The sequence below is a fragment of the Temnothorax nylanderi genome, unplaced genomic scaffold (assembly GCF_030848795.1).
Source record: "Temnothorax nylanderi isolate EJ_2023f unplaced genomic scaffold, tnyl_v1.0 TNYL_tig0090_pilon, whole genome shotgun sequence".
Lineage (NCBI taxonomy): Eukaryota > Metazoa > Arthropoda > Insecta > Hymenoptera > Formicidae > Temnothorax > Temnothorax nylanderi.
The window spans coordinates 714,075-726,118 of record NW_027249152.1 but is presented as its reverse complement, the minus strand read 5'-3'; the positions used below and the strand labels follow the sequence as shown (position 1 = coordinate 726,118).

The following is a 12,044-nucleotide window of genomic DNA, read 5'->3' as shown; positions in this document are numbered from 1 at the left end:
ATTTCAAAAGCTAAATTTGCACATATCGTTTCGTAAATGTGATCCAGAAATTTGTTAAAAGTAATATAATTATTTTAAGCTAACTGTATTAATATCGTTCTCCAGATATCCGAAAATATGTCTATTGTATATTCACTATCATCCTATCAAGGTTTTTTAAAAGCACGACAATCGAAGGCGATTGATGTCACGATTATTACAAAAATGTTGGGCAGGCAGACAACAACATTAAAGTATAATAATTAGTTTAATAAACTTTGAAAAGTCAGGAATATTCAATTATATGATTCGATAAGAAAAAGAGTTCTGCTCGAAAGAGGAATGTTTTTCAAATTTAAACTTCTAGAAACTCTAAAATTTTTATATACTATTTTACATAACGTACTTCTTATTATTTTCTCGATTTCAGTATGCTGACAATGGGTGAACAGGTTCCCATTACGTCTTGTACGATTATTTGTAACGGCCAGGGGCCAGTAGTATCCGTACAGCCTATTTATCTCAATTTCGGAGAGATACAAATGCTTCAAAATAAAGTTATGAATTTTCACATAATCAACGACTCACCGATACCAGCGCAATTTAAAATAACATCAGTAAGTAATTTTCAAATGGTTACTGTAAATAATAAGTTTACACAATGCATATATATAAAATAAAAATGCATAAAAAAATGTTACAGAAATTTTCTTTTATTGTTTAGCCTAAGAAAAAGTCACCATGGCTCGTTGAGCCAACTTTTGGTGAAGTTGGACCGAATGAATCTGCGGAGATTAAAGTCAAACTATTTTTACGCGACACTGGTAAATACACTGATAATATAATCGTGCATGTCATCAACAGTCGGTCGTTTTCCGTTAATATGATTGCGACTGGAATCGGTTGCAGCATCGTTTTCGAGCCGCAGATATTTCCAATATTCGACATAGGTTTTCTCTTTAGGTAAAGCAGAATATTGATAAAACTTTAACTCGTTTTAATAACGAGGTAGCACAACAAGAGTTATTTTTAAAATATTTATTATAATATTATACTTTTAATTGCTTAATTTTAACAGCCATCAAAATCTGAGTTTGCCAATAACTATAAAAAATTTTGGCACGCGTCATTGCCAAATAATATGGTCAAACGATCCAGAAGTGCGCATTCAAAAAAGCCAGACATGGTCAAAGTAATCGCATAGTCACATAAATGTATATTTTAACTTTAGCTAGGATACTAAGAACTTTTTGTTACAATAGGAAGTTTCAAATTGAACCGTCTATCGTAGAAGTTCCAGCTGATAGTTCTAACGTAGTTCAATGCAAAATATGTTGGGATGTGTAAGTTTGAATTAGATTTGTATCATTTATTCATTTATAATCAAAATATTTCATATTATAAAAAAAAAAGAATCTTTTTATAATTTTTATGATTATACTTTATAATTACGTTTTTCAAATATTATCGTAAAATGTTTCTTTTTACGTTAAAGAAATGAAATCTTAACGGAAGATTGGTACATATTCGAGCATATTTTTGGACAAGGGAAGCGAAAATTGATTGGAACCTCCACATTTAAAGCTACTTTTACGGAGCCACAGATTGCGTTCAACAAGAGAGAGTTAACGTTTTGCATTGATATATGTCCCGAGGGAGAAGAATTGCAACAGACAGGTAGAAAATTGTATACTAACATGTTCGAAACTATTTTAGAGAAAACTATCCGGAAAAGTTATGCAATATAATATTCCAAAGGGTTCCTGAGGTACTTTGGCGTTAAGGTTTACTACGTGACAAACAATTAAAATTTTCATATTATTTAAATTAAACATATACAGTTTCGTATGGCATTATACTAAATGAAATAATAATAATGTTTTTAATTTGCTGATTTTTAGACGAACTAATAGTGACAAATCAATCGCGATTAAGTTTAAATGTTTTATTGTACATTGACGCTCCCTTTTATTTGATGAACAATAAGAAAAAGTTTGTGCATAAAAAGAAAATTGTTCTGACGGACGGAACTACCACGACAATTCCAGTAAAATTTTCGCCAAATATAAATCCCGATAATCCTTATTCGCGAAATTATAGCGGCGTGCTCTGGTTTGAATATGACGAGCATCCTAATAAGGTACTGGAAGATATACATTACAAAATCGATTCGTGTAACGCAAGAATTGTGCCTATCTTATTTCAGGACAAAATTCAATGCAAAGGTGCGGTAAATTTCCCGAATATCACGTTACATCGCAAAGATTTGATTATTAACTGTGTTTCGGGGTCAACCGTCAAAGAAATGTTAAAGATAACTAATAATGGACCAATTCCTGTGACATATAAATTTCTGTGGGCTGGAGAGAGTATTGAGATTCAACGTGGAGCGTATAATGTTATAGTTGAGTTGCATCGAAATATAAATATGAAAAAGAACAAATATCTTATTATTTGTTATAGGTTATTTCCAATAATTTTTAATAATTCTAAATGACTAACGCAGCATACGCTTTTTTGACAGAATTTCGTAAATTACTCTCAATTTCAAATTAACACAGAAAACGACAAATTTAATCCCTGCTCTTACAAGGTCAAAAAGAAATTGGAGACTCAAGAAACTGAAAGTGGATCTCTCGATTTATCAACTTCAACTTCATATGGTATACATTATCAGATATTCCTTATTAAAAAGATATTTTAATATTAAAATTAATTTACATATTCTTTTAATATACATTTATTGCAAATTATTATTAATTATTAACAATATTTTATATTATTAACAATGCAATTTAGCTCATTTATTGATTTAATTTCAAAATTTTATTTTTTACATGCATTTTTTCACGTCAGAGCTACAAGAGTCAGATTCGGAGAATTTACAAATGCAAATTCAACCAGAAACGCTAGACGAAACGCTCGAAAAATTAAGAAGTATTTTTATGTCTACGACAGAGACATCCTTACAGTGCCTAGATGATCCAGAGATTCTTGCTCTAATAGATCCCAATCTCGAGTCCCCTTCAAAGGAGTTACTCGATGATGTTCGTTCTTTTTCCCCAGCAAAATTTACTTTAATCAAATTAATTTCTATATTGCATTTATATTATAGACTCTCAGTTATTTAGAAATTATATTGATATTTCTGCAGTAAACTAATATGTTAAAGCTAACCGCAAAGCTAATCTGTCTCCAGATACTTGATATCATCCCGCACGAAGGCATTCTTGTCCCATACTCCTCGCAATATGTGCGCTTCATCTTTCACGCTTCCGAGCCTATGCAGGTCAAAGTTGCTGCGCTTTGTGAAATTCTTCAGGGACCTACTGAAGTAATTAATGTGTTTGCCAGCGCGGACATCGTTCGATATTCCGTTGACAAACAGGTCATCGACTTTGGTCAACAGGTAAATCATTTTTCAGTTTTAACAATTACGGCACATATGTTTTTTTTACATGAACCTGCATTTTATTTGTATTATAACAATATAATTTTACTGTGTAATTATTAATTTATTGGAATTTTGTATTTGTAAGAGAACTAAAAATCAAATAAAAAATTAATTTATGATCAGTTAGCTGAATAATTCAATCTATTATTTCACTTAGAGTTAGTTTAATATTCAATTTAGTTCAGTAATTTAATCTATCGATCTATACCACAGTTATTCAGCGAACTGTGTCGGTCAAGCATTACTTTGGAAAATCATAGCACAATATTGCTGAATTACAAGATAAACAAGAGGAATTTAATATCCAAAACAAGCAATGGCGACTCTGCAATTGGCGTATTAATAATCGAGCCGAATAAAGGATTTATAGATCCTCTATCGTCATTGAAAATTACGATCGAATTCCAACCCATGCTACTCGGCGCTTTCGAGATAAAGTTTGAGCTGCAAGTGTGTCACGATGTAACTAATCAAACTTTGCGATTTTTTATTTTTGTTATTTTAGAAACAATAATTCTGAAAATTATTTTATATAAAAGATATAATTCAAACTAAAATTACAGCGTATCGCATTATCCTTACTATCAATATTTAGGTGGCTGATGTAGATCCATTGATAATTATTGCAAAAGGTGTTACAAGTTACCCACAAATTTATCCTTGCATCTCGCGCGATATTTCTAAGCAATATTCTACGGAACTGGGATACCAGGCGATCCAATTTCTAAATTCGGATTATATCACAATGGTATAAAATTTCATTCAAAAAATAATGAATAGTTACTTCAATATTTTGCATGTCTTTCTACATTACAGAAAAAACGAGAAATAAAAGTGCAATGTACTGTTGACAATGACAAGCCACAGAGTCAAATACCCGAATGGGACGAAAGAATCTTATTAAGTAAGATGGAACATAATTAGATCCTCGATTATGGTATAATTAAGAAACGCTAGCTAATAAGTTTCAAACAATTTTTATTAATTATTTTTAAGATACAGGATGGAATTTAATTTCGTACGAGGAAATGTTTCCCAGTATTATTGACATCGAGATGTCAATTGACAGACTTTTGGCGACTCGATTTACCGAAAAGAATGCTTCTATCTTAATAAAACATCCCATTCCGCACAAAAACGCTGTTATTCCTTTTCTCTATGCTCCTAAATATATCATAGGTATATACGTTTATATACCGCGAAATATCGATTATTGTCAAATTAATTAATTCCAGTTAATTACATTCAAATTGACTACGATTTGATCTACAAACAACTACGAAGCAAAATTGACAGCATTAATGAAATAATTAATAATGCAACAAATGTTTTCAGACATGGGTTACATTGCGATCGATCTTAAAACGTGTTATTCGACAACGATCGTCAATTACGGGCCTTGGAACGCGGACGTTACAATAAAAAAATTAGAAAAAAAGCAACTGGAGAACTCCGGTATTCTCGTGCAATTTGAGAAAGCAATGTTAACTGTCGGAAAAGCTACGTGTCTGACTGTTACATGGCAGCCGACAACGGCAAAATATACCGGAAGAAGCACGAGGGAACAGCATTCGATTTATTTAGAAGTAAACTTAATTTTTTAAATAAATGGCAAAATTAAATTCTATTTAATTGAAATACCTGCATATTTAAAAATTGTGACATATTTTATCAGCGATTTAAATATAAAAATATCATTAAATATAATATATTATGCAACTATAGTAAGATATTTAAATATTAATAAATTAAGCTAAATATATTATAGCCTCTCGATTGTACAGGTATCCCGCGGTTCTACCATTCCCATAACTATAAAAGGCGTCATTACTTATCCATTCGTGACTGTTAATGCGAAATTATTAGACTTTCAAAATGTCATCGTGGGTGAATGTTTAATGATGAACGTTTTAGTGAAAAACGAGTAATACTCTCATTTACATACATTTAAAGCTTTTTATAAGCAGACAGATATATATTCTAATTTTCAGAGGCTTTATTGATTGTTGTTGGGACGCAAGAATATCGACCACTCGTAAAAAACAAGAAGATTGCCCATTTCATCTGGACTATAAATCTAATCTTCTTCTGCCTAATCATTCGGGCATCATCAATGTTTATTTCAAACCGCGTAAAACGGTATTAGTATAGCTACATGCCGTTGCATATATTTATAAAATTAAACTGTCTGGATTTTACATTCGTAAAGACTTATAGGATCTAAAAAATTTTCATCTTGTTCTCTTAAAAATGCCAATTATTTAGTGTCGCGTGGAGGCGAATTTAAAAATCTTTGTTAAAATGGGTTTGGAAACGCAAGTAGTAACATTGCTTGGTCATGGAATCGAGCATAAACTGCGAATAAGCAATCTCGACATTAGTTTCCCATCCACAATTCTTTTTACCGAGGTGCAGGAAAAAGTGTTCACGATTGAAAATACGTGCAATTACCCCGTGGAATTTTTCTGGCATCACCTCGACAGGTAATCAATATTGTGTAAAAATTAATTTAAAAGCAAACAAGAGCAAAGTAAGAAAAGACAATAAGAAAATTTTACGTATATTTGTGAAAATTATCCTAAAGAAACATACGATTATTTTTTCATTTCGCGATTAGTCTAAAAATAAAAGTAATGGACGAAATGACATGGAATGTATTTTATTGAATAAATCGATGCGTTGCAGTCTTTTTCTAGAAGAGGAGCGAATTGCCGAGGCACTGACTCGTTATTACGGAGTTAAAGAAATCCTATTACCGCCTCGAAAACTTGGAGAGAGAATGCCGTCGTCTTTAATAGAATTCTATAATAGCCTCATGAGCGAGATGGCGTACGCTTTGTCGGCGGAAGCAATCGAGGAAAAAAGTGTCACTGCGCTCAATGGTACATATATTAAGAGTACTTGAAAATAAGCTTCCTCTTTCCCCGATTACAATTTTTAACTGTCACGTTACGAGAAAACGTTCTACAAGAAAATAACTGTTGCTTTAGTCAGCGACATTTGCAAATAATTTGCAAATATATGATTAATGCATGAATTTATATAAAGCAATGTATAATTGACGTTTGAGTAGACGACGGCAAACTTTTAAACGTGGAACGCAAGAATAGAATACGAACAAGAAAGAAGTCGTCTAGTACATCGAGATTATTTGTCCAACAATTCCCGACTCGACAAAGATCGAAAATAAACCTGCAAAAAGATTTTAACGTCGACAGACGGAAACGGAAGAAGTCGACCGGGTATTCATCCACTTCCACGGATACTACAAAAAGAGATTGCCCATCTATGTCAGTTCTTAGCGAGCTCGACTTTCCTCACGAACCTCCGATATTACCAACAAGCGATCCCAAAGAACTTCACAATTTGCTCCTCTGTGAGCAACTTTATTCCGACGATAAAAATTATTACAGTACAATTTTTATTGCATTTATCGTTTTGATAAAAGTATGACTTTTTATATCCTTTTTTATGTCTAAGGCTACATAGAGACTCTGCGTAAAGATCCCAGTTTCTGCGAGAGAACAAGAGATCCTGTAAAAGAGCTGTTTGCTAGTCACGAAACAAAATCGATTCCGGAAATAGATTCTTCGCAACCGGCCAAGAAAGTTTGCATTATCTTTCATGGCGCGCCGTTTACTGGTAATTTCGCATTCAATAACACGCAAAGAAAATAGTTACTGAATTGCGTTAATTTAGAATATCAAGAAACCGCGTGCAGAAGCGCTAAGACATTGCAAGTGCCACTACTATGCATAGACAATGTAATTATCGAAGGTATCGCGCTCGGCGACAATAGGGTTTCCGTCAGGTTGCGACAGATCGTCGACGACGCTTATCAAGAATATTTGTTAGCGTTCGAGAGACTACAAAAGTAAGTAGTAAATAGTAACTACAAAATTAAGAGAAATTTGAATTTTTAAATAAATATTTTTAAATGCCTTTATTTAAGAAGAGAATTCTCCACTTTTTTAATTAAAAACAAAAATAAATTTCAAATTTATTTCTTATCTCAGAGATAATTTGAAAACTAAACTGCCGGCAGCAAAGAAAACCAATGTCGAAATCGCGGAACATGATCATGGAACGGTCACAAAGAAGGGATCTCCTAAACTAAAAAAATCACCAAAAACAACTAAACCTGATTCAGAAACCACAGAAATCGATAGATACTCGGAAAATGATGCTCCGCCTCAAGAATTATTGATTTTACTTGAGACGGAATTCGCGAAGATTCCAACAGAACAAGATTTAAAACTTTTAGATCCTATAAGTCTTTATGAATATAAAATTGAGACAATTTTATTATTGCAAAGAGCCTTTCCACGTTATGCGACAATTGGACAGAAAATCAGTGAGAAATATCAAGATGACACTTTCCTCGGAATTGAGATTGACTTATTAATTCAAGTTCTTGGTGAAAGGTAGTATTTGGCGTATGCATAAATTAAATAAATTAGAGTTATTAGAGATCTCTTTCACATCGTTTACATATTTTATTTAAATAAATATATAAATTTAATTAATTAATTTAATTAATTTGGTTAATTATGTGTGTATATATGTTGAGAGAAAGCACTATCTTCTTTAATAACTGTATAAATATTAGTTCTATAATTTATCTTTTTTATTGTAATTTTCTGTGCATATGTTTTGAACTTTTTCCTAGTCTTTTTTTTCATACTCTCTTCCTGTTATTCTTTTATACAACAAACAGGTTGTCATCACCAGATTTCGAGAGCGGTTTTGTATTGCAAACTTTAAACAATATCTTTTTCGAAAACGATGTTACGACGCTGCTCACATTACTCAATATTATTGGACACATAGAATATTTATTGTTTGTAACTTTTCTGAACTCAATGGATACTTATTCTCGAAAAATGGAAAAATTGCAAAAATTAGAAGGTAAGTTATAATGAAGAGATTAAATATGTTCCAAAAATATTAAATTTTTACGTTAATTGAAATAATTCATTGAAATGTTTGAATAAAGCAAAAAGATTAGCGGAAGAAGTTGCTAAGAAAATTCAGAAAATTGACGAAATGTCATTATCGGAATATGAGCTACTTCCAGACGATGACAAGAAGTTTTATTTAGAATCGACTTTACCAATAAAGAAACAAGAAGCGCTGCAAAGACGAATGCAATTTTTACAACAAATAACGGAATTGAGAAAAAGAAAAGTATTGACTTTAATTTAAGTTTATAGAATTAAGTCTATACATTTTGTACATATATTATTTATATTTTCTTTGAAAATTTATACAAAAGATGTACGTATTATAATCATCAATTTTTTTATCTCGTCTTTTCTTATCAATCTTGTCAATTATGATTTTATAATTCTATATCAGTATTAATGTAAATGTAATTATACTTGTAATGTTCAAATTTCTCATCGGTAATGCATATTCCACATAAATTTTCTCAGGAAGTATCTAACGCTCAAATTAGTAAAAATAAAAAAATAAATAAAAAGATAAAAAATGAAAAAGTTAGCAGTCGAGAAGAAAAACCCCAAACTTCTAAAGCTCTCGCCAACAAAAAAGAAATTCGCGATCATAAAGAGCTCGAAAGTAAAGGTAGTGTTCTCAACGAAATAATATTCACAGTAAAACAAAATATGGAGCAACTATAATTAAATGAGAGAAGAAATTTTACTTTACTTGTAATTTTACAGTTTCAGAAAAACAGGAAGTACCAAAAGAATTAGAAAATATTGCCAATGCTATGAATGATTATTACAGCCGTCTCTCAGCCATAGAAAACGTCATAAAAAATTGGGATCCTCTTAAAAAAGCAAATATCCACCAACATCCTCCATAATTTTAACTGTTTCTTATTAATATTTAAAAACGTTTATTATCATTATATATTGTATTGCCATTAATTTTTAGGATACATTGTTTACGCCAAAAAGCAAAATTTTAAAGACTGATAGACCAATAGATACAAAAGACAGAAATTCTGATGTTAGTAAAGAGATATGATATTTATTATAGGCTTTAGTTAACGATTTAGAAAATGTTTATAAATTTCTATAAAATTAATTGTCACTAAAAATGACTTTATTATTTATTATTCTTTATGTAATACTATTTCTCATATTATCCATGTATATGTAAAGTAATACTTATATTTAGAATATAACAAATAATTTACTACACACTCTATATCTACAAAATTATTTTAATAGACTTATACGAATGGGTTTCATATTTGGTACGTAAATGCTACGGATCCATGGAATCGAGTGATGTATGACGTAATAGTAAATCAAATGAGCTTAGCTAAGAAAACTCTTCGTAAGTAACGCATTCATTTCATTAAATTTTTTATAAAACTTACAAAATAATAATATTTAAAACTGTTAAACTGTTAAAGCTGTTAAAATCGTGCCGACATTGGATCTTGAATCGAAAAAATATTATATTCTTAAGCCACGAAACATAAGAAAAAGGGATATTGAATTTAATGGCAAGTGTATTATTAATACATCTTATGATAACGTGTAATAGGTATATTAATCGCAAGTATTAATCGCGGTCTTGTTTTATTAATCAGAAGCTTTTCAAATTGTCTCATTATCCGTACTATCCAACCCCATGATTACGGAAACCAATTCTTCGCACACTAGTGTGATTAGTAAGAAAGAAAATTCGGTAAAGAATACAAAGCGCAAGGAGCGTATCTTCAACAAAAATAAAGAATTATTGACGGTATCGTTAAACGCATCTACGGTAGACAGCATGGATACTAATGCATCTAATATTAATACAATCTTCGAGAAAGTATTAAAACCACGATGGATTTTGCAACCTAACGAAATTCAGAAATTCAAGATTCGATATCAACCCGAAGAAATAGGAACTCACCGACAAACATACGCGTTATCCATCATCGATGGCAATGATATCACTTATGATATCAATGTTTATGGCGTCGCAGATATTCCGAGACTGGATATGAACCCTAACACTATTTTTTCAAAGGTAATAACGTTTCTTATACATATAATATTGAAATGCATACGGAATCACATAATTATTAATAATTTAAATTAATATTAAACGATTTAATAAATTACTTGTAATTTCTATTAAAGTATCACCAATGTATTTTATGAAATTTTATGAAAGTAATAAAACTTGTCTCAGATCAAAGAAACAAAGATGAACGACATAATCGATCCCACATACTTCTCCGACGTCAGTATCTATGACTTTGGATCATTACTGGTGTTTCAAAAGGATAAAAGGTTTGAGCTAATTTATTTCATCATTAACAAAATTCATCATAAATGTGTAATTTACAAACAGAGCTCATCGTCGTGAAGCAAAATTCAAGTTCTGCAATGTATCCAAAGTTAATGCAGAAGTATCCTTCTCACTCCAGGAAAATAATTCAGATATTTTTATTATAGAACCGGAGAGACTTTATATTCAGATATGTTATTTTCTGTTATTCCATTTAAAATATATTTGTCACTAAATATGCAGAAGTAAAAATTATTTTTTGCTATTTAACTTATAGGCTGGACAGTGTAAATTGCTAAAAATATCGGCAGGTGTTACAAAGCTCGGTTCATTTACCGATAAGTTATATATATGTATCACAAATAATCCGCACATTGAGACAATCGAGGTAATTAGATAAGAAGAATAAATTAAGATACTGTATTATTTACATATAAAATAGGAATTATTAAACCCGAAATATATATTTTAGCTTCAATGTAATGGCTCGAAGTTGAACATAGAATTTGAGGGCAAACAGCTATCTTTTGGCCAAGTGCTCTTGTATAGAAAAAGCTTTCTTTCTTGTTTTATCCGAAATAAATCTCCGATTGAAATATTCTGGCATTTGGATCTTAATAAACCATTAGATCCTCAAATCTCAATTACACCGACTAAGGGAATTGTCAAGGCCCAGAGTAATCAAAAAATTGATTTCTGTTATCACGCCAACAAAGTAAAAGACCGAACTTGTACTAAATATACTAATACTTATTACTAAAAACGTAAATGTTTAAATTTTATTTGATTAGATGTAATTTTTTAATCTTTTTAGTATAAATATTTTGTTTGGATATTTACAAATTGAATAGTTTAAAATGTTTAAATAAAAATCTTTAAGAGCTAGATTTTCGGTTTAGATTGGAATGATAGAGGGGAGCTTGACTTTCAAAGCTTTCTTTCACGAAGATGATACGGAACCTATTTTTGTGGAAACCGTTACCTTATCTGGCGAAACGTACGACGTTGCTGTTGACATTAATTATGCAAATCCAATTGACTTAAAGATCGTAAAGGTTGGCTTTCCCACGAGCGCAAATTTTACAATAAGCAATCGGGGCAATCATGAAGTTAAATATACGTAAGTAGAAAAATGTATACAACAAACTCTTATATTCATATCGAGGTGTTATCATTGAAATCGTGCAACATTGATGTGTTTTTATACATTGCAAAATATTCTTTTATAATTTTCTGTAATGTTGTATTTATGATATATTATTAATATGTTGCATCAATTAAGAAGTAATTATGATTAGCGTACTTCTGGAAGAGCAAAACAAACTAGCCAAAATAGCGCCGAATTTGCCAG

The 12,044-nt window shown here is 30.9% G+C and overlaps 2 protein-coding genes across 2 annotated transcripts; both read left to right on the top strand.

The window, feature by feature from the left end:
* The first annotated feature begins 6,197 nt into the window (after positions 1 to 6,197).
* LOC139774950 (uncharacterized) lies at positions 6,198 to 8,989 on the top strand. Its single transcript, XM_071710519.1, has 8 exons — positions 6,198 to 6,315; positions 6,507 to 6,666; positions 6,736 to 6,809; positions 6,914 to 7,075; positions 7,133 to 7,307; positions 7,450 to 7,857; positions 8,151 to 8,341; positions 8,430 to 8,989. The coding sequence occupies exons 1-8, from the start codon at positions 6,213 to 6,215 to the stop codon at positions 8,636 to 8,638; spliced, it is 1,482 nt and encodes a 493-aa protein (XP_071566620.1). The 5' UTR covers positions 6,198 to 6,212; the 3' UTR covers positions 8,639 to 8,989.
* A 1,053-nt stretch (positions 8,990 to 10,042) lies between these two features.
* Positions 10,043 to 10,984, top strand: LOC139774936 (uncharacterized). The gene is made up of 4 exons (XM_071710493.1): positions 10,043 to 10,429; positions 10,595 to 10,695; positions 10,757 to 10,887; positions 10,971 to 10,984. The coding sequence occupies exons 1-4, from the start codon at positions 10,043 to 10,045 to the stop codon at positions 10,982 to 10,984; spliced, it is 633 nt and encodes a 210-aa protein (XP_071566594.1).
* The last annotated feature ends 1,060 nt before the right edge of the window (positions 10,985 to 12,044 follow it).